The 27,211-nt window shown below is 48.7% G+C and overlaps 1 protein-coding gene and 1 long non-coding RNA gene across 2 annotated transcripts; both read right to left on the bottom strand.

Annotated features, from left to right (window-relative positions):
- Positions 1-16,114: 16,114 nt before the first annotated feature.
- Positions 16,115-20,744, bottom strand: LOC122224580. Its single transcript, XR_006204861.1, has 3 exons — positions 20,403-20,744; positions 19,237-19,896; positions 16,115-17,926 (listed from the first exon to the last, which is right to left on the bottom strand). It is a non-coding gene; the product is annotated as an uncharacterized LOC122224580 (long non-coding RNA).
- A 2,815-nt stretch (positions 20,745-23,559) lies between these two features.
- Positions 23,560-26,627, bottom strand: DUSP1 (dual specificity phosphatase 1). The gene is made up of 4 exons (XM_042946589.1): positions 26,016-26,627; positions 25,587-25,732; positions 25,015-25,234; positions 23,560-24,594 (listed from the first exon to the last, which is right to left on the bottom strand). The coding sequence occupies exons 1-4, from the start codon at positions 26,380-26,382 to the stop codon at positions 24,224-24,226; spliced, it is 1,104 nt and encodes a 367-aa protein (XP_042802523.1). The 5' UTR covers positions 26,383-26,627; the 3' UTR covers positions 23,560-24,223.
- Positions 26,628-27,211: the final 584 nt, after the last annotated feature.

Genomic DNA, 27,211 nt, shown 5'->3' with positions numbered 1-27,211 from the left:
TCCATACCTTTACTGTTTTTATTTGAAATTGTCATTTAAATCAAGTGCTACTTTTGGGGAACCTGGGTGGCTCAGTCGGTTGAGCGTCCGACTTCGGCTCAGGTCACCATCTCGCGTTTCGTGAGTTCGAGCCCCACATCGGGATCTGTGCTGACAGCTCAGAGCCTGGAGCCTGCTTCGGGTTCTGTGTCCCCCTCTCTCTCCGCCCCACCCCTGGTTGTGCTCTCTCTCTCTCTTTCAAAAATGAATAAACATAAAAAATGTTTTTAATCAATTGCTACTTTTATTTAAAAAACATATTTTTATAAAGAAATTATATCACAGCCAAAGGCCATGAATCTGATAATATGACTTTCTCCCTAATACACATTAACATAAACATACAACTATTAAAGGTTTTTAAATGAATAAGTGAATATTATCTGAAGACTAAAGGTGAATAGTGAAATTATAAGAAAAAAAGTTACCAGTAACACATGAATTTGATACACTAGTTATTTTTTTCTAATACCCATTCAAATACATACTCAGTCGTTTAAAAAAGGAGGGGAAGGAGGGCACCTGGGTGGCTCAGTCAGTTGAGCTTCTGACTTTGGCTGGGGTCGTGATCTCACAGTTCATGAGTTCAAGCCCCACATCGGGCTCGCTGCTGTCAGTGCAGAGCCCTCTGCGGATCATCTTTCCCCCTCTTTCTGTGCCCCTCCCTCTCTCTCTGCCTCTCGCTCTCAAAAATAAAAATAAACATTTAAAAATAAAAAATAAATACAAATGAAAATAAATTAAAAAAAAAAACGCTAACCTAAGTACCAGTTCAAATCATCACAAGCTGGTTTGAGAAGTACCAACATGTAAGTTAGGACTAGGTACTTTAGGTTAGGACCTGGCTATGCCACTTACCAGCTGTGTGGCCTTCAGCTGGTTACTTAACCTCTCTAGGCCTCAGTTTCCTCTTCAGTGAAGTGGGGATAATAACCCATCGTCAGGAAGCTGTTGTGAGAAGTATTTAGAACAGTGCCACGCACAGTACAGACTCAACCAAACACTATCTAGTTTCACAAATCAAACAGACCTCGATTACATGCAGGCTTCCCTAAGCACCTACTGTGTACTGGGGCCTGGACTAAGGGCTGAGAGTCCAGAGGTAAAGAAGAACGGTCTCTGCCCTTAGATTATCAATCATTTAGCCAGGGAGCAGACAAGCCCACATGTAAAAGCACAAGCATCTGTAATGGGGGCGCATGAGAAGGAGGTTACAAGGGGCACCAGTCCAGAGGGAGGAGGGATTGGTTCTGTCCAAGGCAGTCATAGTCAGCTTCCAGGAGAAGGTGCTGGCTCATGTGGGTTTTGATGGTTAAAACAGAATTTGCCAGCTAGACAAAGAGGAATCTCAACATTCCAGGTGGTGGGAACAGCATATATAAAGGTATGAAGGCCCAAAATGGGAAACTGCTAGAGGGTCCAGTGCAAGAGGCTGCTTTGCAGAAGATACCCCAGGTTCGACCTTGGCCTCAAGCTTAGAAGTCATCTAAACCCACGGAGGACGGTGAATTCTGACCCCTGCCTGAAGTGGAGGTAAAGGAATCAGTGAGGAATATATAAAGAACAGAAAGAGCCCAGACTCTGGAGTAGTGGCTGCGGGATTAAAACTGCTTTTCATCTGTGCAAACTGGGGCCACGGTTTCCCTCATCTGTGAAAGGGGAATAAGGTCCCTGCCTCAGGGAGAGTTAAATGAGGTCGTGTGAATGGAGGGCTGGGCACAGGCCTGGCTCCCAGTAGGTACTCAATACCTGGCTTCCTTCTGGCTCCCACTGCCCCCTGCCCCACGCCCACAGCCCTGTGTGGTGGCTGATGATGGGAAGGAGTCTCCCAGCTGTCTGCATGCCCAGCCCATCCAGTTCCCAGACTGGCTGAACCAGCCTGTCCTTCCCCTGCCCCACCATGCCCCAATCCACACCCTGGGAGTTCCCAGGTTGACTGGCTGGACCTGACCCCAGGAGGGAGGGTCATGGCAAACGAGGCACATGCGCATTGCTAAGGACAGCCGAGTGACCTGTGTGCTCAGGGCTCAGCATGCACAATCTCAGCCAAGGACCCCCTCATTGAATGTTACCACGACACTTCCTGTCCCTCAACATTCAGACAAGAGGCCCAGAGTTGGGGAGGGCTTGTCCAAGGTCATTCAGTGAAGATCAAGGTTTAAACCCACGCCGGGGACTCCAGGGTTCCTTCCTTGCCCACTGTACACACATATGTGTGTTTTAATCCCCTCCAAAGGCCCCCCTACCTCCTCCCCCTGCCCCTTTCTCCCACAGTCCCTGCACCCAAGTCCTAAGGAATCACATGCAGTTCAGGGCAGGCCTGCTTCCTTCACACCTTCTTTCTTCTGCTGGCTAGTCTCTCTGCTTGAAATGCCCTTCCTCCACACTCACTCCCCCTTCACCCCTCTTCACCTGGCAAACTCCTACTCATCCTTCAAGGCCCAGCCAACTGCCTCCTTCTCTAAGAAGCTTTCCCTGATCCTCAGCCCAGCAGGGTTAGTCCAATCCTCCTCCTCCATCAAAAAGGACCTCTAAATCACAATGACTAAGAGCCCCTGGAAGGCAGAACACCACCTCTTTCTCAACTTTGATATCAGTACCTACTAATGATTTCTTAATGAACACATGAGAAAAAAATTTTAAATGAATTAGCTGATTCGCCATTGCATGCTGTTAAACGCAGCAATTGAGTTGAAGTGATTCTGTTGTGGTTGAGAGCAGAGCGTGGGCATCTGCACACAGACTACAATGTCGATGATACCCTCTGGAGATGGGCAGCCCGACCCTTGGCCATTCTAAAAACCCTTGCAGCCCATCAGACGGTAGAGCAGGAAGGGCACAGGCTTTGGATTCAGACTTGGATTCGAATCCCAGCTTTGCCACTTACCCACGATGTGCTCCCTGGGCAAGTGACTTAACCTCTTTAAGTTTCTGCAGTAAAACGGGAATACGTACCTCCTCACAGGACTGCCGTGAAAATTAGCAAAGCCAACATGGAAACGCCTAACATGTAGTGGGCCCACAACAACTGTTCCTTCCCTTCCCTGAATATCTGGAATTCTTGTTGCCCTCCTTTAACTTCCAGACTGCAAAACCAGGCCAGGTTCCCAGACTGGGCTGCAAAACCTTTTGATCCTTGTCCCAGAAGCCTGGGCACTAGGACCAGGTCTGATATAAATCAGCAAGGTCCTGTTCCTCCAGGAATTTATCTCACAGATGCCCTCACTTATATGCATGAGAGTATATGCAAAGCATCATGGAGAGAAACCAAAGCAACAAGCCACATGCCCACCAGAGGAGGCAGATTAATGAATTACATATATCTCCGTGGTGGGGTACCCCACAGCTGGAACCAAGAGGTGTGGCTCTCCATATGGGAACAATATCCATCTCCAAGATAAAGTACAGGGGAAAGAAAGGTATGGGACACTTGGTTGAACTGACCAGCTGGGGATCAGGATCTGACCCAGAACATGGAAAATGACATGAGACAAATTCTCAGTTCACTCATGGATGTTTCATAACTGGTACCACACAAGATACAGAGGAGAAAGCCTATTTCTTTATACACAATGATCCCAAGGGGCATTAAGACCTAGCTCTCTCATGGAACCCAGCTGGGAAGGGCTGGCCAGACCATCTCTGGAAGGACCCATGAGAAACTGATAACACCAGCTCCTCCAACAAGAGACTAAGGTTAGGTGTGGCAAGAAGTCACTTATCACAGATCAGATTCTTGGGTACTTCTTAATCTTTTGCCACGGACATGACCTAACCTGTTATAATGAAAGCAAACCATTTTAAATAAGAACGTTTTTAAACCAATACGTATGAATTAATAACAATAATAAACTTGCTGTTTGACCTTGGGCAAGGCTCCTGGCAACTCCATTACCCCCATCTTTAAAATGGAAAGACCATCCAGAGAAGAGAGCATAGAGCTCACATTCCAGCACCCACCACTATGATCCTGGCCTGAGGGCCCCTGCTGGATTTCAGCTGGGCTGTCCTCAGAGGGGTGGGACATCAGTCCCCATCCAGGCCCTATCCAGGGCCACGCCAGATTTGGACACATGCTCTACATCCCAGCAACTGGATCTTGTTGTTGACACTGTTTCCCAGGGAGCAGGATCATAGTAGCCCTTGGCTCAAGGGGTCTAATTTTAAACCCTGGGTTCTGGACAGACAAAAAAAGCAGATCCTGGCTACCTACAAGATGCATGCACTAAAAAAAGATGACGCTGGGGCGCTTGGGTAGCTCAATCCGTTAAGTGTCCGACTCTTGATTTCAGCTCAGGTCATGATCTCACAGTTTGGGAGTTTGAGCCCTATATCGGGCTCTGCGCTGACTGTGGAGCCTGCTTAGAATTCTCTCTCCGCTCTCTCGCTGCCCCTGCCCTACTTGCTCTCTCTCTCTCAAAATAAATAAACTTAAAAAAACAAAAACAAAAAACGAAAAGATGACCCTGAGGGCAGAGGACAGATAGAGAATGCATCCTCCAGGGGGAGGAGGCGGGCAAGTATCAGTGTCCTGGGACAGTTCTCATTTCACTCGAAGAAGAAGTCGGGAGTCTTAAAGCTGCCTGATCCCAAGAATCCCATCTTAGGAGCATTGTTCAAAGTAGAGCACGAGCCCCTAACCAGGTTATTCTTAGGGATACATTCAAATTTCTTATTTCATGAATGGTTTTCATCTATTGGAGTTTTTTCTGTTTGTTTCGATCAGAATCCTAAATAAGGTCTACACCTGGTAATTGTTTGATGTGTCTCCAAATCTCCCCCTTTCGATTCCCCCGTTTATGTATTTACATACCTTTTTATTGTTTCTTCTTGAAATTTATTTGTAGAAGAAACCAGCTGTCCATCTATGTTTTTTAGCATCTAAGTTGGCTGACCACATACATCCCTGTGGTACCATTTAACATGTTCCTCTGTCCCCTGTAGTTTCTGTAATTTGCTCGAATCTAGGGGCTTGATCAGATTCTGATTTGAGTTTGGGGCAAGGCTACTTCATGGGCTACACACATCCTTCCATCAGGAGGCGCCTTTTTGCGATGTGACCCGCTGTGGCTGCCCAAATCATCCACTAGGGGTTCACAAATGTTGTGTCTCTAATTCTATCATTCCTTCTACACTTTTAAGCAGGTATACATCTATAAATAGAAACTTCCCTGTGTCAACCATTTCATTACCCTCAGGTACCTTTCATACAGAAAGGGTAAGGCTAATTACAATTCTTCCTTTCTCTTTAGGAGCTTAAATCCTTTTTGGTACAATAAATATGTACTCGCAGTTTGGGTAGGCACATTACTATGAGCCTCTGGTGGCCGCCTGTAAAATAGGGGTGCTGGTGGACTCGCAGCCTTATTCTTACTCAGTTCTCTTACCAAAGGCTGTGTCCACACATACTGTCTACGAACTGTAGAATCAGGGCACGCAGCAAGGTTCTTCAGACTCTCCCCTGCTCCAGCCTCAGTCCAAAAGCACTGCTGGAAGATGGCAGAAGCCAGCAGGGCCTTCCCTAAGCAGCGCACACAGCGGCTTGGCTTCCGGCGGCCCCCTCCGCACCAGTTTCCTGTGCAGTGAGGATTCTAGCGCTCTCTTCAGGGTGGCTCTAGGTGCTAAATGAGAAAATGTGGTCATAGGCCTGGCACCCTAGGAAAACCAGCGAGGGGGCCTCTCCCTGTTCTCCCTGACACACACACACACACCACACATACATGTCCCACCCCCCTACACACTCAGACATCCCCCCACACACAGACACTCCACCACATACACAGGCCACACACACACACACACACACACACACACACACACGCACAGGCACGGTCCCTCTGGCAGCCCTATTGTTCAGCCACTTCCCCAGCCAGGAGGATGGCTGGGAATGAGAGGCAGCCCGACCCTTCCTGCTGGGCGCTGACGTGAGGCCTGCGGAAGGAACAGCTTCTCGGCAGGGCCAGCGCATTCCATTCGTGCCAGGCAGCCGGCCTCACGCACGTCCGCAACTCCCGCGCCCCCTCCCTGTGTCCCGGCCGCTGCCCTCTCGGGGTGCTTGGGCTCTGGGCGGGCCTGGGGAGGGGTGATCTGGAGGGGGGCCTGGGTGAGGGGGGAAACGGTAGGTCCCCCCCCCCCCCCGATCTCCCCGAACCCCACCCCACCCCTGTGAGGGTGAGCTTACTCGCCCATTCCCCAGCTGAGGAAAGCGGAGGCCGGAGGGACACAAGGAGGCCAAGGTGAAACGGGGCTGGGGGCTCCTAGGCTCCGGTTCTCTTTCGCTACCCTGCGTTGCTTCTCTCGCTGCCTGGCAAGGGAGCCCCAGAGGGCAGCAATTTGGGGGCCTCTGGTGACCAGGCACCATACTGTTTGGACTGCAAGGGGTTGGCCTCAGGACAACTTAGACCAGCAGATTTACACAGCCAGGTCTTGCCATCTCAAAAGGGACACCAGGGGAAAATGAAGCCAGTACTTCCTGAGTACCTTCTAGTGCCAGGCCTTGTGCAATGACACTTTGTCATCTAACCCTCATGACCACCTGGCCAAATAGGTATTACTTATCTCAAGTTAAGGGTCTGGCTGAAAAATGGGTGAGCCCAGATTTTCTTCGGTCCAAAGCCATCCTATTTCTGGGCAACATCCTGGGGGCCTCTGGCCCCAAAACAGCAGAATTTAAATCCTGGCTCCACTACGCAGCTAGCTTGCTGTCCTGCAATAGGTTAAGCTGCTCCACCTCTCTGTGCCTCAGTTTCCTAGTGTGTAATACAGAGATGATAGTACCGACTGCACGGGATGATTGTCGACAGTCTGGAAGATGATGCATGTCGTTCAGTTCTTACTAATTTCACTTCTGGAACGTAAAGGGGTTGAACGGGATCTTGGCTGACCAACTGTCCCAGTTTACCTGGGTCTGAAGGGTGTCTCAGATACGCCCTCTTGGTGCTAAAACTGGGACATCCCAGGCAAACCGGGATGGATGGTCACCCATAACGACTCTGGTGTTTTTAAAAGTCCACGACACGTTCCAAAGGGCAGGCAGGAATAAGGCCATTTCATGCTCTCAGTGCTGGTGAATTTTCCCAGAAGCCCTCGGGCCTCAAGCCCTTTGTCCTGGTCTCCCCGCTCTGCCCTGGCATAGCCAAAGGGAAACCAGACATTCTTAACATGAAAATTTTCCACATCCTTCAGGGCAATCTTCTGCTGCCAGAAATAGTCAGCAGGATTTGGGAGTTAGCCCAGGCCACTAAAAATAGCTCCTAGGGCCCCCCCTGGAAGGCCTGCCCCATTTTGGCCCAGGGTGGCCCGACACCCTATGAGCTGCCTGCGCCAGCCAGCGCCTTAAATGACCATGCGCTCTGCTGGTCTGGCTGACCAAGGACACAGAAAAGGCTGGTTTCCGCTTAGGCGAGCTGTTGGGCCGGGACCACCCTGCCCTGCCACTCAGAGATGCCCCTTCCTCCCATGTCACGTCCTTCCCCTCCATCCAGAAAAGACATCACACGTGTTCACACCTGAACAAGCCCACAAGGGCCTCAGCAGTGCTCACACAAGCAGGGACACCCAGCTGTTCCCTCTGTGCCTACCTGCACCTGCACACACACTAAGCAGCCACACACACACTCACACCGAGCCTCTGATTTTCACTAGGCAGATGTCTCTCCATTCTTCAGGCAGGATTTCCAAATCTTTAACACCTTTGCTTCGATTTGTCCCCCACCCCTACCCTACCCTACCCCCAAGAGGATGTTTGTCAAACTCGCTTTTTGTTGGTGGTACACAGGATTTAAAAAAAAAAAAAAAAAAAAAGTTTGAATATGCATTTTCAAACTATTTCCAAACTACTTTCCATTCCCGAGATTTGATATCTGACCTCTACCCGTTTCCCATTGAGTCAGCGAGAACCCAAAGGCAACAGAGAAGGAGGACGCCTGGGGAGCATCTGTGGGGGCTCCAGATTCCTGCCCAGCCTCCCGGCCTGAGCCTCACAGCTCTGGTCTAAGGTGGGAGCAAGGCAGAAAGTGCTGTGCACAGTGAGAGGGCCCAGGCCTGAGAGGCCAGTATGCCTGGGGTCACTACCACATTGCCTGGGCTCTCTCTCTGCTGCTGCCCGAAGCCTGCCTGCCTTCCATTTCTGTGAGGGAAATGGAAGCAGAAGGAGGGTGTTCCCCAGCCACTCCACCAAGGACTGGAGGCCACATCCCTGTCCCTGTGGAAATGCAGAGAAAGAACTGCCCACCGAGCTTTGACAAAACCTGAGCATCCAAGAAGGGAGTCAAGGCACAGCCGGGCCCCCTCATTCATTCATTCCCCCAAATATTTTTTGAGCACCTACTATGTTCCAGACCTGTGCTAGGGCTGGGGCTCCAACTGTGAATAAGACCGATAGGGCCCCTGCCCAAAAGATGCTTACAGTCCAGATGGGGTGCAACAGTAAACCACTGTTACCCTGGAACAGAAGCAAGGGCCGCGCCCGGTGCCTCTTGTTGCTTAATGAATGTTGGCTGCGTGGGGGCAACCATGGTGGAAAGGGGCCATGAAGTCAATGAGCACGGTGCCAAGTGGAGAAACAAGTGGAGGGAGGGGCTGTGCTAGAAAAGGTGTTCAGGCAAGGGCTCTGGAGGAGGGGAGGAAGCCAGCCTCACAGAGGAGTATGCGCGGCCGTGCGCGCGTGAGTGTGAGCCAAGGCCTGTGAATGCGAGCCTGCGTGGGGAGGAGTGTGCTCGCAAGCATAGGTGGATGACCCTGGATATGCATCTGTGTTTGTGTGTGTTTGTGTGCGTGCTGCACGTGTTTGGAAGTGTTTGTGAATGTGTGGGTGTGAGTGCGTGAGCATATGCACCTGAGCGTGTGTGTGTGTGTGTGTGTGTGTGTGTGTGTGGTGGTGTGTGTGTTTGATGGGTGTGGAGGTTCAAGTTTCAGGCAGAGGGAAAATGCAAATGCTCCACAGTGGGAACGAGCTCAGTTATTAAAGTAAATAAAAGAAAATCAACGCGGTTCATTGCAGTGGTCAGGTGGCGGGGGGTGGGGGGGGGTGGGGGGGGTGGGAAGAGGCTCCAGGCCAGTAGCAATATGTATTGAGCACCTGCCATGTGCCAAATACTGTGGCTGCTGCAGTTTTAGCCCCACAACACCTCCATATGGTAGACCTATTATTCATGCATTGTATAGATGAGGAACCTGAAGTGCCAAGGAGTTAAATAACTTCCCCAAGGTCACAGATGAGAAACAGCACCACCAGAACATGAACCCCGGTTCCAAAGGCCTTGCTCTTAACCACTCAGCCAAGGACCAGACTAACCGGGCCCATGGAGGCCACAGAAGGAGCTGGGCTTCATTCTGGGTATGATGGGAAGCTACTGGAAGGTTCTAAGCAGAAGTACGACTTCATGTATTGGTTAGAATTAGTTTTGGGTGCAAGAAATGCCCGGCATTACAGTGGTGCAAACAACATGGGAAGACAGAAATACAATTTTCTCACACACAAATGAAAGCTCACCAGATTCAACAGGAAGAGGAGGCAAGCCAAAGTCTGGGAGAAGATATTTGCAAAAGACACATGCGATAAATACTGTTACGCAAAAAAAAACCCTTAAGATTCCACACTAAGAAAACAGACTGCCTGATTTTTTTAAATGCCCAAAGATCTGAACGGACACCTTACCAAAGAAGATATAAAGATCGCAAATATGTCATTAGAGAATCACAAGTAAAAACGAGATACCAACTACGTGCCTATTAGAATGGCCAAAATCCCAAACACGACACCAAATGCTCATGAGGATGGAAGAAAGAGGAACTCTCATTCACTGCTGGGGGAACACAAGACGGTACTGCCACTTTGGAAGATAGCTCGCCATCTCTCACAAAACTAAACAGTCTCTCACAATAAAATCCGGTAATCGGGCTTGTTGTTCTTTACCCGATGAAGCTGAAAACCTACACGTGGATGTTTATAGCAGCTTTATTCGTAGCTATCTCTAATATTTATTTATGAATTATACGTACAATTATTTATTCATAATTGCCAACACTTGGAAGCAAGCAAGATGTCTTTGAGTAGATGAGTGGATAGACAAGCTATGGTCCATCCAGACAGTGCTGGTATTATTCAGCACTGAAAAAGATGGGCCATCAAGCCACAAAAAGACATTGAGGAAACTGAAATGCATACCCCTAAGTGAACGAAACCAGTCCGAAAAGGCTACATCCTGGGTAATCATTAATGACATTCTGGAAAAGATGGAACTATGGAGACAGTAAAAAGATCAGTGGTTTCCAAGGGTTGGAGGCGAGGGAGGGATGAACAGGCAGAGCACAGACGACTTTTAGGGCAGTGAAACTACTCTGTATGATACTCTGATGGTGGACACACGTCATCATACATCCATCCAAACCCATCGAATGTACCTCACCAAGAGCGACCCCTAACGTAAACTATGGATTTAGGGTGATAATAATGTGTCGGTGTAGGTTGTAACAAACATCCACTTTGGTGTGGTGTGTTGATATTGGGGGTGGGGGGTTATGCCTGTCTGGGGACAGGGGCAGATGGGAACTCACTGTGCTTTCCACTCAATTTTTCTGAGAACTTAAAACTGCTCTAAAAAATAAAATCTGTTTAAAAAACTTTTCCAAAACTACTGATACATGGGGGGTGGAGGGGATGGGTGAAATAGATTAAGGGGATTAAGAGTACACTTATCATGATGAGTACTGAGTAAGGTATAGAACTACAGAATCATTACATTGTACACTTGAAACTAATATAACACTGTGTGTTACTTCAAACAAGAAACAATAATAAATGCAGGTGTCTCCTGCCAGAATGGCTAAAATTAACAATTCAAGCAACAACAGATATTGGCAAGGATGCTGAGACAAAGGAACCCTTTTGCACTGCTGGTGGGAATGCAAACTGGTGCAGCCACTCTGGAAAACAGTGTGGAGGTTCCTCAAAAAATTAAAAATAGAACTACCCTATGACCCAACAATTGCACTACTAGGTTTTTATCCAAAGGATGTATCCTTTGTGCCGTTTCGAAGGGGCACATGCACCCCAATGTTGATAGCAGCGCTATTGACAACAGCCCAAGTATGGAAGGAGCCCAAATGTCCATCGACTGACGAATGGATAAAGAAGATGTGGTATCTATATACAATGGAATATTATTCAGTGATCAAAAAGAATGAAATCTTGCCATTTGCAACAACATGGATGGAACTAGAGTGCATTGTGCTTAGTGAAATTAGAGAAAGACAGATATCACATGACTTCACCCATATGTGGAATTTAAGACACAGAACAGATGAACATAAAGGGAAGCAAAAATAATATGAAAACGCGGAGGGGAATAAAACATAAGAGACCCTTAAATACAGGGAAGAGACTGAGGGTTGCTGGTGGGGTTTGGGCTAAATGGGCGATGGGCATTAAGGAGGACACTTGCTGGGATGAGCACTGGGTGTTGCATATAAGGGATGAGTCACTGGGTTCTACTCCTGAAATCATTATTGAACTATATGCTAACTAACTTGGATGTAAATTTAAAAATAAATAAAATAAGCCAGACAAATAAAGAAATAAATAAATGCAGGTGTCTGTGGATTAGGAGAAAGAACTGAGTAAAGATACAGGTATCAAGGAGAGAAAAAAAAAATACTGATACAAGATAGATTAATCTCTGAAAATTATGCAATTTGAGGAGCGCCTGGGTGGCGAAGTTGGTTGGGCATCTGACTCTTGATTTCTGCTCAGGTCATGATCTCACGTTTCGTGATCGAGCCCAGTGTCAGGCTCCACACCAAGTGTGGAGCTTGCTGAAGATTCTCCCTCTCTCCTTTTGCCCCTCTCCCCCACTTGTGCACATTCTCTCTCTCTCTCTCTCTCTCTCTCAAAATATAATTTTAAAAATTAAAAAAAATAAAATTATGTTACTTGAAAGAAGCCAGACACAAGAGAAAGAATACTATATGATTCCATTTATGTGACACTCTAGAAATCACAAATTTAATCTATGGTGACAAAACGCATATCCCTAGCTGGCTGAGATAGGGAGTAGACAGATTGACGGGGAAGAGGCATGAGGGAATTTTTGTGATGGATATACTCTATATCTTGGATGTGTTGGTAGGCATCATACATTCTGTATACATCTGTCAAAAGTCAAAAATATAGAAAACTGTGTAAACTTGTCAAAGTTCATGAAACTTGAAGCTTAAAATAGATGCATTTATAGAGACAAATTTTATCTCAATAAAGTTAGGGAAAGGGAAAAAAAAGCCCTCTAGAGCTAATGATAGTGCTCTGCTCCTTGAAGTCCTTGTTAGAAACACGAAGAGTCTGAGATTTCTTTCCTACTTGCAAACTAACAAGTGAGCCTACTGTAGTTTCACAGATGCTTACAGAAGACACAAGACTCCTGGGTCAGAGACAAAGGATTTTATTACAGCACGGCAGGGAGCATGAGGTTCATGTTTACACTGGTTCTCCTGGTCCCCTAAGTTCCATGGAGCCCATACAGAAGGCCCAGATGGATGGTGTGCACACTGTGGGTGTGTGTCAGAGCTGAGACATACTGAGTTTAGAAAACTCCTAATCTTCTGAAAAACTGCTAGCAAATCTAGCCAACATTTGCTCTGGATGATGACGTTTTTTATTATCCTGGTCAGGAAACACGTCTGTTCTCTGTTCTAGAAGGAGACACACTATCTCTGTCCCCGCCAACCCCCCAGCTATTTGCCATACAAATGTTCTTGAAAAAAAGAAAAAAAAAAGTCTCCAGACAAAAGGTATCACAAGAAGTATAAAAATTCCATGGAGAATGATCCCCCAACAAATCCTCAGGGACTCAGACTTCTTTATCTTGCTGCGCTGCCATCATGCCCAGCATTGCTTTGTGGTTCAAAATGGCTGCTCTTAGCTCCAGCCATCACATCTGTGTTTCAGACCACAAGAAAGATGAAAGGGGGAAGAAAAACATTTCCCCTCTCTTTAAGAAAGCTCCCTGGAAATTGCATACACCCTAGGCTTATATTCAAATGGCTCCAAAGGAGACTGGGAAATGTAAGACAGGTACCTGGCTAAAAATCTATTACTGAGGAAGAAAGAACAGAAACTGGGGGCAACCAGGCATCCATGCCTTACGTGGTTTAATCATGGCCTGTGAATGTATTGAAGGTTCTGAGAACCCAAGATTCCATAATCCTCTCCTCACCCCTCGGTAGGGAAACCTCACCTAGTAGTTCATCATTAGCACTTTCCACCTTCCCCCATTCTAAAGCAGGATAGTGGACCTCAGAGTAAGGGCTGGACTCACTCCAGTCTTGCCTGGTGCAGGGGAAAGACCCTGACACTCTTGAGCCTTGGACTAGACACTGTGTTCAGCCCAACTTGTGGCCCCAGGCAAGTCCTTTAATCTATGCCTCAGTTACTGTTCTTTGTGACATAGTGATAATGCTAAGCCCTGCCAGAGAGCCAGATAAGAGCATTAAATGAATCACGTATGTAAAGCAAAGAGTCATAGCATGTGCTCAACAGAAGAGACTTCTGGGGTGTCTGGGTGGCTCAGTAGGTTGAGCATCTGGCTCTTGGTTTAGGCTCAGGTCATGATCTCACGGTTCATGTGTTCGAGCCCCACATCAGGTTCTGCGCCCAGTGATAGCACAGAGCCTGCTTGGGATTCTCTCTCTCTTTCAAAATAAATAATTTTAGAAAGAAAGAAAGAGAGAGACAGGCAGAGAGAAAGAAAGAAAGAAAGAAAGAAAGAAAGAAAGAAAGAAAGAAAGAAAGAAAGACTTCCTTTATCTTTCTTCTCCCACCCTGAGTTGTCATGGCTAAGTTAGGCACTAGCTCTGGCCTGACATGAGAAACAAAGTCATCCCCAATCTCTTATAGACTTTACAATAGGGTGAGCAACGTCCAGATGGGACCCCAGGTCTTGCGTCTCCAAGGCTGCAGGGCCCTTCACACTAGGGAAACCGTTCTTAGTAGAGTAACCAGGGTTCAATGCTAGCTGTGCCCCTTGAAGTTCAAAGTAGGTAAGAGTGGGAGCCCAGATGGCTCACTCAGTGCTGGGGGGACAAGGCGGTCACAATAAAGTTATCTCACTTTCATGAGACACTGTACTCTGCAGGTTTCAGGTCCATGGGGTCTCTCTCAGTTCATCTTCTCCACGTTTTAGGACTACAAAACCAGAGAGGCTACGTAACTTGCTGAGAGTCACACAGCAAGGAGATGCTATACTTGGGTCTAGAACGTAAAGCTCCCGCCTGAAGCCTCTGACTCCTGCTCAGACAGTGTTAGCCGTTGGTGGTGATGATGATGATGTGATGAAGGAGGGTGGCCAGCAAAGCCTGTAGCAACCCTTCCCCTGCCTGCAATGAAAGGAGAACAGCCCAATTCATCCAATGATCGATCACATTGAGAGGAAGCGGGGGCCAAAGTCCAAGCTAATACTGTTCAGTCTTTCTTCCTTGGAGGTCATTTCCTTGGCTTCACTCAGGGCACCGTGGTGCCCACACTTTGAAATTCCCACCATAGGAGGCACAAGGCTCTGGTCCATTATGTATAAGAAGGGGACAAGGGCAGGGACTCTTAAGAGTGCTCTTGGAAATTCATTTCTAGGGCAAGTAGGGGCCTTTCTTTCTTCCATAAAATCCTTTGAATAATAAATTGGCTGCAGACCACTACTCATCACCCTGCAGACAGAAGTCCTTTCTGGCTGCTAGGACGCAAGGGTTGCCCCCTGCGGAAAGCTGTTCCTCCTTGTTTTCCCCTCTTCCTGCTCCCCTGCCCCCTGCATCTCCCTGCCCCTTGTCCTGTCCCTACCTCGCCACCTAAAATCCGGACAAACCATCCATCTCTGCCACTTGTCAAGAGACTCCGAGTTCAGGGACCATGGCTTCTCCATTTCTGAGGATCCAGCGTCCAGCACGGGGCCTAGCATGAGTTAGCATGACTGGGCTATGGGCTAGAGCATCTGTATCAACCAGGACCATCTATCTTAGCCTCTCCAGTGTCATCCACAGGGGACGCCAAACTACAACCAGGCTCCCACTGACAATCCTCTCCCTGCTACTGACTTCAGGCTCTGTCAGGCCTGGCAATATCCTAGACTAAAGTCCCTCAAGACCCCCAGTGTTTGTTTATTTATACAACCATTCACTTCCCCAACTATATCCCAAGGCTTGCACTGGAAGCTGGGGACCCAGAAATGAAAAGGGCATGATCCCACCCTCAGTGTCTCAGTGTGGTGGGGTGGGAGGGAGGCAGATGCCCTTCCCCCTGCTTCCCTTTCTCCTGCTCCTCTGTTGACTCCTTTTTTTTTTCCTTCCATGTGTACTTATGGAGCAACAGACATACATCTACACAGCGTGGTGAGTGCCAGGAAGGTGTTATTGAGAGCTCTTTGGGGAGAATCCCCAATGGTCACTAGAGACCTTGCCAAAGGACATTTCCAGGATATGCTATATGGATATCTAATTCTCCTATTAGAGGAGAAGCTGTGAGTCATAAGCCCCAAGCAGGCCTACAGACTTCCCCATGAATCACCTACTGCCCCATTCTCTTCATTAGAGGCACACACCATGGGGAATTCTTCAGACAGGAGGGAGGAGTTGTGGAAGGAAGCAGTGGGAGGATGGGGCTCAGAGTGGAGTCCCTGAGCAGGTTTTCTCACCAGCACCCCTTCTAGAATCACAGCCCTGATCACAAGAATGGAGCCCCAGGATCATAGGTCTTAGATAGCCAGGACTCTCATGTTGCTTCCTGCTTTCAAAGTGCTTTTATACACTTTATTTCATTTGCACACCACTCTGTGTGACTGGAAAGTCTCCAAGGGAAATTGCTTCATGTGGAAGGGAAAGAGATTGACTGAACAAAGAAGAATCACTTCCCTCTAGTTTGGGCCCAGGACTCACCCAGAAAGGGGAGGAATTATCCAGAGCCTTCAGAGGTCTTTCACGTATTCATGAAATTTATTCAGCACCCACCACTTGCCAGGAACTGTTCTAAGAGCAGGAGATCCCACAGTGAATGAGACAGACAAGGCCCCTGCCCTCAAGCCTTTACATTCTAATAAGGAGATAGACCATATACAACTAAATAAAGATTAGGTGGTGGTAAGTCTATGTTGACAAATAAAGCAAAGAAAGGGGTACGGGATGCCAGGGTTGGGGCAGGGTGGTCAGGAAATGGCCCACTGATGAGATGACTTTTGACCAGAGAGCTAAAGAAAGTGACAGAGCTGGCCCTGCCAAGCTGAAGGAACATCAGTCTCAGTGGAGGGAAGGGCATGGGTCTGTGGAGCAAGGGTGGATTTTGCCCATGCTAGAAAGAGCAATGAGGCCAGCTTGGCTGGAGATGAGTTGGAGGGGTGGGGGGAGTTGGGGAAGAAGGACAGATGTGGTCAGAGACACATCAGCAAGACAAGTCACATTAGCTCTTTCAGCCTTTGTAAGGAGTCGGCCTTTGAGCCTGAGTGAGATGGGAACCATAAGAGAGCTCAGGGTAGAGGACAAAAATGACCTGATGTGTTAGAAGTTTCACTCTGGGTTTGTAAAAGTTTAACTCCCTTCTAGTCATGGCAGATCATGTAATTCAGAACTGCCCTACTGCTGAGGAATGGGAAAGTGAGATAAAAATATTTCTAAATACTTAAGTTTAAATACTTGAAGACATTCAAGCACTAAAAGGACAGTGAAGAATTGTGGAATCAAGTCTGGAGGAGGAAAACCAGAGAGATGAGGATAGTATTTGGGGCCTCTTCTCCCCAGTGGGTATCTGCCAATTCTGAAACAGGGGGCTGAAAGGCTACGAACTGGAGCAGAGCTTTTAAGACTCATGAGTCTAATGGGACAAATAATGGAATTCAGGGCACACAGAGGCGAGTGGAGGTGGGGGGACCCAGTAACACCTCATGCTTGTTTGTGTATTACCCTCCAAAAAGTAATCAAGGCCCGGGGGGGTCAGGTAAATCCCCCAAGCTTCTGGTTGAAACCCCTAAAGGATAAACCCTTGGAATAAGAATGAAGCAAGTTATCACAGGGTCTAAAACCCAGCTTCGGGTCCTCTCAAACCATCTCAATCTCTGGTTGGTCTGGATGGTCTGGGATTCCTAGGCCCCTAGCTACCTGCAGCAAAGTAAACCCTATTGAGGGGTGCCTCGCTGGCTCAATCCATGGGGCATGCAACTCTCCATCTCGGGGTTTGTAAGTTCTAGCGCCATGTTGGATGTAGAGATTACTGAAAAAATAAAACCTTAAAAAAAAAAAAAAAGAAAGCAAACCCTCTTGAGAAGAGGATAACAGCACCTAACCTCAAATGATCTCCTAAGTTTTTCATAGACAGTGGCCGAACTTTATTTGAAAATAACCAGGCATCTGAGGGAAACAAAGCGTGATGATGATCATGATAATAACCATTAAAATGGTTAACATTTATTGTGCTGTGTGTCCAGTACTGTGTAGAACATTTTCTCCACATTATGTCATTTCATCTGGACGATCCCCGCAAATACCTCCCCCACTCCCTTTTTAGAGATGTAAATACTGAGGCTTTAAGAGAAGTGATCCACCTAAGGCCATACAGGTATTAGTTATCTATCAGTTTTGCCCCAGGCACTTGGAACAAAATCTCAGAATTTTCTTGGTGTTTTTTCAACATCTACCGAGCACTTTCTAGGGGATAAATGACCGTTAGTCACTCTTTTATTCAGAAGACATATATAAGTACTTGCTGTTCACAACCCCTGGGCTGAGACCCAGGAGCCCAGGGTCACATAAGTCACCCTTACATTGAGACGTTTACAAAGTTGGCTAGCAGCAGTCATACACTCACAGTCAGTGGGCTGCATCCAGGTTGCGGCTGTCTTGTTTGGTCCATACAAAGTTTCTGAAAAAAGATTTTATGTTAAAATACCAATTCCTGGCTTCCTTACTACAAATAATAAGGTCCAGGGGCGCCTGGGTGGCTCAGTCGGTTGAGCGTCCAGGTAGATTTCAGCCCAGGTCAAGATCCCAGGGTTGTGGGATTGAGCCCTGCATTGGGCTACACTGAGTGTGGAGCCTGCTTGAGACGGTCTCTCCCTCCCTCTGCCCCTCCCCCCACTCCCATGCTCTCTCTCTGTGAAAAAACAAAACAAAACAAAACAAACACAGTAAGGTTTGGCAATACCAGGCCTCCATTTCCTCCTTGATTGGCAGCTTCCCTGTAGTACAGAGCATGAACTTCCTCTGTCACCACAGTCCCCAGTGGCCCAATTCTCAGTTATGTGGCCTACCTGGCCCAGGAGGCAGTTGGATTATGACCCTTGGTCACAGCAGTGGGATGAAAACTATATGTTTTCAGAATACCGATGACAGATGAGAAAGTCTTAAAGGTCAAAGAAAGCTTTATGGATTTGGTGATATTTGAGCAAGAGACATTTTGAGCATTCAAGCAAAAGCCTAGCAAGTCCAGAGGTAAGGGTAGCAAGAAAGAGCATATCCTGTTATGAGAAGTACAAGTCTCAACGTGCATGGAGGACAGGAGCTGGGATTAAAAAAAAAAAAAAAAAAAAAAAAAAAAAGATCTGGAAAGGAAGGCAGTGGTCACATCTTCGGAGGACCTTGAATTATGTGCCAAAGTGAGTCTGGTCAAGGGAGTGTAGACAAGTTTACAAATTCCAGAGAGTGAGTAGGGCTGTGGAGAGGTAAATATGGAGTGTTTTTACAAACTCAAGGTAAGTACTACATATCTATTGAATGAATGAATACATGAATACATATGAAGAATGAGAAAGGAGGCAGCCAACTTCAAGGGATCGTTGGTGTCAGCCTTAATGAAGCTTTTAAACCCGAACTTTGCTGTGTGGCCCATGGCAAAGGATTACCCGGAGTTGGAGAAAAGGGGGCTGGGAGTATGTGATACTTTGCAGGAGATTGTATGGGGACTCATTCCCATGGGGACCAGTCACATCTCCATCACACCTCTGTCTTCCAGAGGTCCAAGACCCCTTGCTGCCCCTTCCCAGGTAGTGTCTATTTCCTCTTCCCTCTGTCTCCCTGAGCCAGCCCAAATGAACCTCAGTGGTTCCAGAGCATTCCCAGGCTTGGATGAGGACAGGGGCTTAGAGCTGGCAGTTGGATGGGAAAGGAGAACACGTGAAGGTCTCTTCAGGTGCTTCTTACAGATGAGGAAACTGAGGCCCAGAAAAGGCATACCTCGCCACAGTCGACAGGCTAGGGTTGGTGGTCTCCAAGTAAAGGCTGTCCCCAAACGAAGCTCTGATGGCCCCAGAGGGAACTATGATATGAGCACAGGCTCAGGGTATCTGTCAGGATGGGGAAAGACAGTCCACTTCTCCCTGTTTCCTTTCACCAGGACACCATGGGGAGTGGCACTGCTGCTTGAGTGACAGAATGGTGACCAGCTAAATCACAAGAGGACAAAGAGCCTTTCTCAAGCCTTTCTGATGTGCCCAGAGGTGACTGCCTTTCATTTAATCCACCTTTCATTTAATCCTTGAAGAGCCTTTGAAGGTCGGTGGTTAGTGGCCCATATGACAGATAGGGAAACCGAGGTTTAAAGAGTTTGGTAACTTACCCACAGTGAGTCACACAGCTAATAAGTGGCAGAATCAGTACCTGAACTCAGGTCTAGCTGACTCCCAGTCACTGGTTCTATCTAGTGGTCCATGAAGATCCCCCTCCAACCTCAAGTCTCTGTTGCCCTCCTGGCAGGAAACTCTCTTCCCAGCTTGTCTCTCAAATGGGCAAGTAGGTTTTATCTCTCAGGTCTTGGCCACCTCTCAGAGAGGCCTCCTTGACCACCAGAATCTAAAGGAGCCTCCCCTTTTATTATTCCACCTTCATAGTCTTCATCTAAAAAAAAAAAAATAATGTTTATTTTTGAGAGAGAAAGAGAGAGAGAAACAGAGCGTGAGCAGGGGAGGGGCAGAGAGGGAGGGAGAGACACAGAATCCGAAGCAGGCTCCAGGCTCTGAGCTGTCAACACAGAGCCCGACGTGGGGCTCGAAATCAGGGACCATGAGATCATGACCTGAGCCGAAGTCTGACGCTCAACCCGCTGAACCACCCAGGCGCCCCTTCATCTTATTTCTTAATGATCTTCTTTATATATTGCCTTCTTCCCCTCCCTCCACCCCCTGCCCCCATTGTTAGCTACTTGAGAATGGGAACTTTGTCCTGGACCAAAGTGTCCCTAGGCATAGGGTGCCAAAAAATATTTGTTGAATGAACGAATGAATGAATGAATGAATGAACGGCCCTGCTGCTTAGCATAAAAAGCCACCGTGGAGAAAAAGGTGGTTTTAAGGTATTTTCCTTAGCAGAGCACTTTTGTCTGCTTGGTGCCCCAAGGCGCATACCCTTTGTTTTCCGGAGAACCGAGCACCACACCGCCTTCTGAGCTGATAAGAGGGGCGCGGAGGCTCCTCTGGACCCAGAGGCTGTTCTCCAGCAGGCGGGCCCTACAGAGCCCCAGAAAAGTCCCTAGAGGTGGGCAGCCCTCCCACCTGCTCCCCAGAAGGCAACCTGCGCAGGAAAACATCCCGGGGTGACCTGGCTCCACCCGGTGAGGGGTGGGAAACCGGAGCCGGAGCCTGGCGCTGGGCGGGGCTACCCCGCGTGGCCTCGGCTTTGTTTGCCTCTGTGTATGGCAACCAGAAACCACCGCAGCCGGCAGTTCTCAGAGGCCTGCTCCAGCTCCCCGCCCCCCCTCCCTGTATTTTAATCTCCTAAACTGATTTGTCAGCAGCAGGAAGTGACATGACAGCTTTCCTCACAAAAGGGAAACTCCTCCGCGTTACCATGGGGATGGAGGCCACTGTCTGATCACAGATTTATATAATCTTAAAGGTGTACACACCATGATGTCATCCTGGATGGGCTGGGGAGGGAGGGAGGGAAATGGCCTCCGGAGGCTGCAAGTCCGAGGCAAATTAGCTACGATTTGCAAAATTCCAAGGAAAGGAGAGGATGCGGTGGAAGCGTTTGCGGTTGGAACTATCCTAATGGAAACCACAGAAAAGCATAAAGTATGCATTGGTACATCTTCTAAGACTGGGAGGAATCTTACCCATTAGATCCAGGGCAAAGTGGTCATTTTTGGAGTGGGAAAACTGACACCAGAGAACCGCTAGAAGTCGTTAGGAATGGGGAATGGGACCTAAATGTTCCTCCAGGGCCCAGGGCCCATTACCTGCCAGGCACTTGCCATCCATGAGCCTATTTCCCCCTCACTCGTGAAGCAGATTTTATGACCTCATTTTACACGTAAGGAAACTGAGGCCCAAAAGGATAAATAGCTTTTCCACCCCCAAAATTATGTGGTAAAACCATGGTGATGTCTGGTTGGCTACAAAATTCATCCTTTCCCCACTCCCTCAAGATGTTTGGACTGAACTCGGACTTTGGTTCCCAGTCTTTCCGACCCAGGTTCCAATCTCTGCGATGTTGTTTACTTGCTGTGTGAATTTGGACATGTCACTTCGTCTCTCTGAGCCTCCGTTTCCCCCTCTGTAAGATGGGTGTTGCTGCTAAAGGTTTAATGTGAAGGTGTGTGAAGCAGTTAACACAGCGCTAGCTCTAAAATTGAGAGCTATTATTACCACATCATAAGTATTAAATGATGGAGTTTTCTCTATTTCAATCTCCCATTGAGAAACAAACATTTTAATAGTTTGAGTATCTTTCTCCTCATCACGAGGTACTTTTTCCCCCCCTAAGAAAAGCAGTATCAGGCCAAAAGTGACATTCTCTGGAGGGCCCAAAGACCAGGAATCGGATACAAGAAGAAAGATGGTTATCAACCCTGCTCTCCTGAGCTGACGGGAGTGGGGCAGCTTGGACTGGGCGAAGTGAGTGAATTGTTTTCACTGGCGGCTCCCCTAGGCAGCGGCTGTATTTTTCCACTGCGTGGATTACACTGGAGATTAATTCTGGTTCAGCCAGTGCCTATTAAGCAGAAAGTGATGGCCTGAGCCCACGGGGGAAGTCAGCCACAGCATCTGCCATGGACTTGAAGTTGCTGGTACGTTTCCACGAAAGGAGATATTTGCAATAGTAAATTTCTAGGGTTTGAAAAAAACACTGGGTACGGTTTGTTTTGAAAGGCACGAACACACTTCCAATGGGAAGCCCAGCCAAGGAAATGAGCTTGCCAGCTCAGGGTAAGTTCTTAGAACTTAGAACACAAGGATCTTTCAGGCCATGAGAGTCAAGCAGCAGATGGTAAACCAGTGGGTAAAGGTCAAGGACACTGATTGTGTGTCAAGGCCTTAAATGACCTGGCTGGACCAGGACCACTGTTCAGGGCACTACTAAAGTCAACAGAGAGGTTTCCTTTTCTGCTTCCTACATCACTTCATCCAGAGACAAGTAGCAGGGACAGGAGCTAAGGGACCAGTGACCCAAGAGCTTGACTGTTATTTAACTCAACATCATAGACTGGATTAGGAGTTGGTAGGCAATTACACCATCTCTGTTTTGGCCTGATTGACAAGAGCAAAAATCCAGGATCTTACCCTAGAGCAAGTCAGATCTGATTGCCTATCTTCAACAAAATTATGAAATCAGACTAGCAAGTGACCTGAAGGAGGCTGTCACCAAAAATTCTGTGTATGTGTATATATATATATATATATATATATATATATATATATATACACACACATATATATATGTGTGTGTGTGTGTTATAGTATTATATATATATATGTGTGTATATATATATATATATATATATATATATATATATATATAGATGCTGGTATGGATGTACTCCAAAGCACGAATAATGGTCAGGTTGGGGGTGGGAATTTCAGGCAATTTGTCCATGTTGTATTTTACTTAGAGTGTTTTGTATTCTTTTCACAAAAATAAAAGTCTTTTCAAAGGCAAAAAGGGAGCGCATGAGAGAAGCAAATGATAAAGTGCAAACCACATAGAATTAGGGAACAAAACAGATAGATGTAGGGCCCGATTCCGCCCCCCCCCCCCCCCCCCCCCCCCCCGCCACTTAGCTATGCTGGGTCTCAGCAGCTTTGTCTGCAAAAACGGTCCTGCTGAGTTGTTCTGAGAGCAGGTAGCACACTACCTTACACATAGTAGGACCACATTTATGTCAGCGGTTTTGGAAAACCATCATCCTCCTAATTCTAGCATGGCTTAGAAGGGAGAGGGCGTCTTTTTATATTATCCTGGGCAAAGTATTAAATTAAAAAAGCAACCCAAGCAAACGGTCATTTCTTTTTGGCTCTGGGAACACTTGGGCTCCCTGTGTAACAGGGTAGGAATACATGGATAGACACCTGGATCTGATACTAAGAGTTCAGCTACAGTACCTTGTTTTTCACGACAGATCACTTTCCTACCTTCCTTGCAACCCAGCCACCTTGGACTGGAAGGGCCACCAAGGAGTAGGAGACCAGATCCCAAGACATACGTCAGGGAGGCCCTTGTCCAGATTGTTTCACTGATGGGAAAGGGATCAGTTGGGGCTGCCCAAGAAACAAAGCATTGAGGTTTCAATAGAAATGCCATAATTTATTCTGTTGTATAAAAAAAAGTCATCCTTATGTAACAAAATGTCTTTCTTAAAAGAAATATATTATTTCAGTTCATAAATAATCAAACATACAACTGCTGGCAACTAAAAAAAACAACAACACTGGTGCTTTCCATCAGTGCTGAACACAAACCTGCTTAGGACGTATTTACAGGGTATTACAGTACTCAAAACACAAAAATTGAGGTATTTGGTTCTTCTAGGAGTAGACACGGACATTTGTGAAGGTAGACCACCTACACAAAAATAAATAAGGTATATTCTCATAGGTGTGTGTCGTCAGGAATGGTAATACTGGTAGGTATGTCAAGCATGAAGAGTTCCTACAAAAAACAGGAGCAAGCAAAAAGAAACCGGCTCCTTAACTGAGTCCTTTCCCTTCTGCCCTTTTTTGTCAGAGGGACTTGATGTACCCACTTATATTGGTCCCGAACGTGCTGAGTTCAGCAAACGCCTTGATGCTCAATCATCACCATGACTGCTTAGGAACCCAGTGGAACTCGGGGTGAAATTAAATAAATAAGGACCAGCCCTCACGAGCCCCCTCCCCAGAGTTATTGCATTTCTCCTCAGGGCGCCTAGAGTCCCCGGGGGGTTGTGGAGATCACCTCCCGTGGCTTTTCAGCAGCTGGGAGAGGTCGTGATGGGGCTCTGAAGGTAGCTCAATGCACTGTTCGTGGAGTGGACGGGGATGGAGACAGGGAAGTTGAAGACGGTGGTAGTGGAGGTGCTGCGGTCCAGCACAGCCATGGCAGGGCTCCCAGCCTCTGCTGAGCAGTGTGGGGCCAGGACCTGGGACTCAAACTGCAGCAGCTGGCCCATGAAGCTGAAGTTGGGGGAAATGATGCTTCTCCTTTGCTTCACAAACTCAAAGGCCTCGTCCAGCTTGACTCGATTAGTCCTCATGAGGTAAGCAAGGCAGATGGTGGCTGATCGGGAAATGCCTGCCTGGCAGTGGACAAACACCCTTCCTCCAGCGTTCTTGATGGAGTCTGGAAAACAAAGGGTGGCCAGTTACTCAAGAGCTCACGAGAACAACCCTAACCCCAGGCAGAGGGTGCCTAAGAAACGTGTGTCCTGTCCAGAGAATGGCAACATCACGTCACGCCGTCACACAGCGTTCTGTGGAGGCAACACAGGCATTGTGCAAAGAACAGCAAGGGATTTAAACCAAAACCAGGCATCTCCATGAAGCCAATGGGTAAGTCAACTCCATGTTCTGAACCTCGGTTTGCTAATTTATTACATGGGGCACGAAATCCCTATTTTGCAGGGATGCTGCCTGCCCCAGATTGATATTAACGTACGGAGAAAGGCTCAGACAAATGTCATTCAAGTCCTTGCCATACAGTTGGGCTCAGTGACTAAAACGGGAGGAGCAAGGCAGACGTCCCAGGCATCTGTCCATTTACCTATGAAGTCAATTGCCTCGTTGAACCAGGAGCTGATGTCCGCCTTGTGGTTGTCTTCCACAGGGATGCTCTTGTATTGGTAGTGACCCTCAAAATGGTTGGGACAATTGGCCGAGACGTTGATCAAGGCAGTGATGCCCAAGGCGTCCAGCATGTCTTTTCGGGAAGCGTGATAGGCACTGCCCAGGTACAGAAAGGGCAGGATCTCCACCGGGCCACCCTGAAATCCAGAAATATCCACTTGTCAAGCTTCGCACAAAGTCAATTCCGGAGCCCATCCCCACAAAAACTCCCTGCTGGAAAGGTCAGTTTCAGATACTGAGCGAATTTAGTATTGTTGCCGGAGTATAAATAAATAGGGGAATAAACCCATTCGCCTGGGCAGAGCCACCAAGTTCATTTCTGTAATGCCAGCAATTAGACTCCGTTCCATCAGACCACTTAACCACGGGATAAATAACATCCCTGTGCTCCCTCCGTTATAAACTTGCAGGTTACTTTGTATATTCTCACTAGTACTGCTCTTCTTTGCCAGCTATTCCTTTCCCCCTCTAGCACGGGTCCCTACTAACCTGATCATAGAGTGGGGTGCTGCAAGAACTGCACCCTGATTCAGCGCTGTCAGGGACGCTAGTACTCAGGGGAAGGCTGAGCCCCATGGGGGTCGACTGTTTGCTGCACAGCTCCGGGCAGGAAGCTGAAAAAGCTTCATAGCCTCCTGGGAAGACAAAGAGACATATTTGTTTCCATTAGTATCCGGGACAGGGCACCTTCACACAACTCCCCCCACCCACCAGGGCTGAAGTTTACCCCGGAGAGGCCCAGGCAAGTCTTTGTTCTTAAAGCCAAACAAAGCCACCGGGTCCCCAGAACAGGACTCGGGCGCCCACGCGCTCCCGGTGAGGCGGCCCGCAGGGGCTGAGGGCCAGGGGGGGTCCCGCGGCAAGGCGGCGGGGAAGGGGAGGGGGCATGCGGCCGCCCGAGCTTCCCCGAGGGCGTACCTTTGAGGAAGAAGACTTGCGCGGCGCGCGCCTCGCGGCAGAGCGCGCCGGCGGCCAGGGCCAGGGTGCCGTCGCGCTTGGCGCCGTCCAGGGCGGCGCTGCGCTCGTCCAGCAGCACCACGGCGTGGTAGGCGCCGGCCAGCAGGCGGCCGCGCAGCTCGGCGTTGGGCACGATGTGCTCCAGGCCCATGGCGCCCTTGGCCCGGCGCCGCACGATGGTGCTGAAGCGCACGTTGACCGAGCCGGCGATGTGGCCGGCGTTGAAAGCGAAGAAGGAGCGGCAGTCCAGCAGCAGGCACTGCGCCGCGCGCTCCCGCAGCAGCGTCCGCAGGCCTCCGGCGTCCAGGGAGCCCACTTCCATGACCATGGCCGGCCCCAGCGCCCCCAGCGTGCCTATTTTAGGTGCTCTTTGTCCTCGGAAGCCAAGGGCAGGGCAACGGCTTTCGAGGAAGAGCCCGACCCTGGTTCTGTCTGCGCCGAACCCCAAACTGCCTTTAGACTGAGTGAGGGGGCGTCGTGCGGGACTCTCAGCCGCCTCGGCTTCTTTGCTGCTACCTTGACTGCCCCTCCGGCCCCAACCACACGTACAGCCCAGCGTCCTTCGCAGCGAGCTCAGCCCGGGGGAACGCGTTTATATGTGGCCTTTCTGGGGGCGGGGCGGGGCGGGGAGAAGCGGGCGCGCAGGGGGAGGGGGTTTGTTTGTTTGAATGGTGCTCACGTGATCTGTGGTGACGTCACCCGCCCTACCCGGCTTGGCGCCGGCGGAGCCAGAGGCGAAGACGTCATCGGCCTCGGAGCGGGATCCGCTGGCTGCTTGCTGGCTCCGACCCCAGTCCGGCCGTCCGGCCTGCGCCTGGCGTGTCCCTGGGGATCCGGCCTGCGCCGCTCTCCGGGCCCAGAGGCGAGGTGGCTGGAGCACTGCCAGCCAAGGGCTGACCTCAAGGATCCAAGCGGCGGCGTGCCCGCAGCCTCTCCTCCCCCTTCCCTGCACCCCTCCCCGCGCTCCCCTCCGCCACCGCCCTGATCGGAAAGGGGCTTCCTGCGCTTTTGCATACACGTGTGCCCCTTTCGCTCATTGCCTCGTCACCACCAGGCACGGACAGGCTCCCCAGGAGAAGCGATTTACTTGACCAATGTCACAATGCTGGGGGTAGGGGTACAGAGAAGAACCTGAAATGAGAGTTGGAGAAAAATTA

Source organism: Panthera leo, chromosome A1 (assembly GCF_018350215.1).
Source record: "Panthera leo isolate Ple1 chromosome A1, P.leo_Ple1_pat1.1, whole genome shotgun sequence".
NCBI lineage: Eukaryota > Metazoa > Chordata > Mammalia > Carnivora > Felidae > Panthera > Panthera leo.
This window is presented reverse-complemented; position numbering and strand designations above follow the sequence as displayed.

What these genes read in the sequence shown, in the direction of transcription:
- DUSP1 (XM_042946589.1), bottom strand. Translation starts at nt 26,382, where the DNA reads ATGGTCATGGAAGTGGGCTCCCTGGACGCCGGAGGCCTGCGGACGCTG. An exon ending in GCAAGTCTTCTTCCTCAAAG is followed by an intron (nt 25,733 to 26,015) that starts GTACGCCCTCGG and finishes TTGTCTTCCCAG; the next exon opens with GAGGCTATGAAGCTTTTTCA. An exon ending in CGAGGCAATTGACTTCATAG is followed by an intron (nt 24,595 to 25,014) that starts GTAAATGGACAG and finishes TTTGTTTTCCAG; the next exon opens with ACTCCATCAAGAACGCTGGA.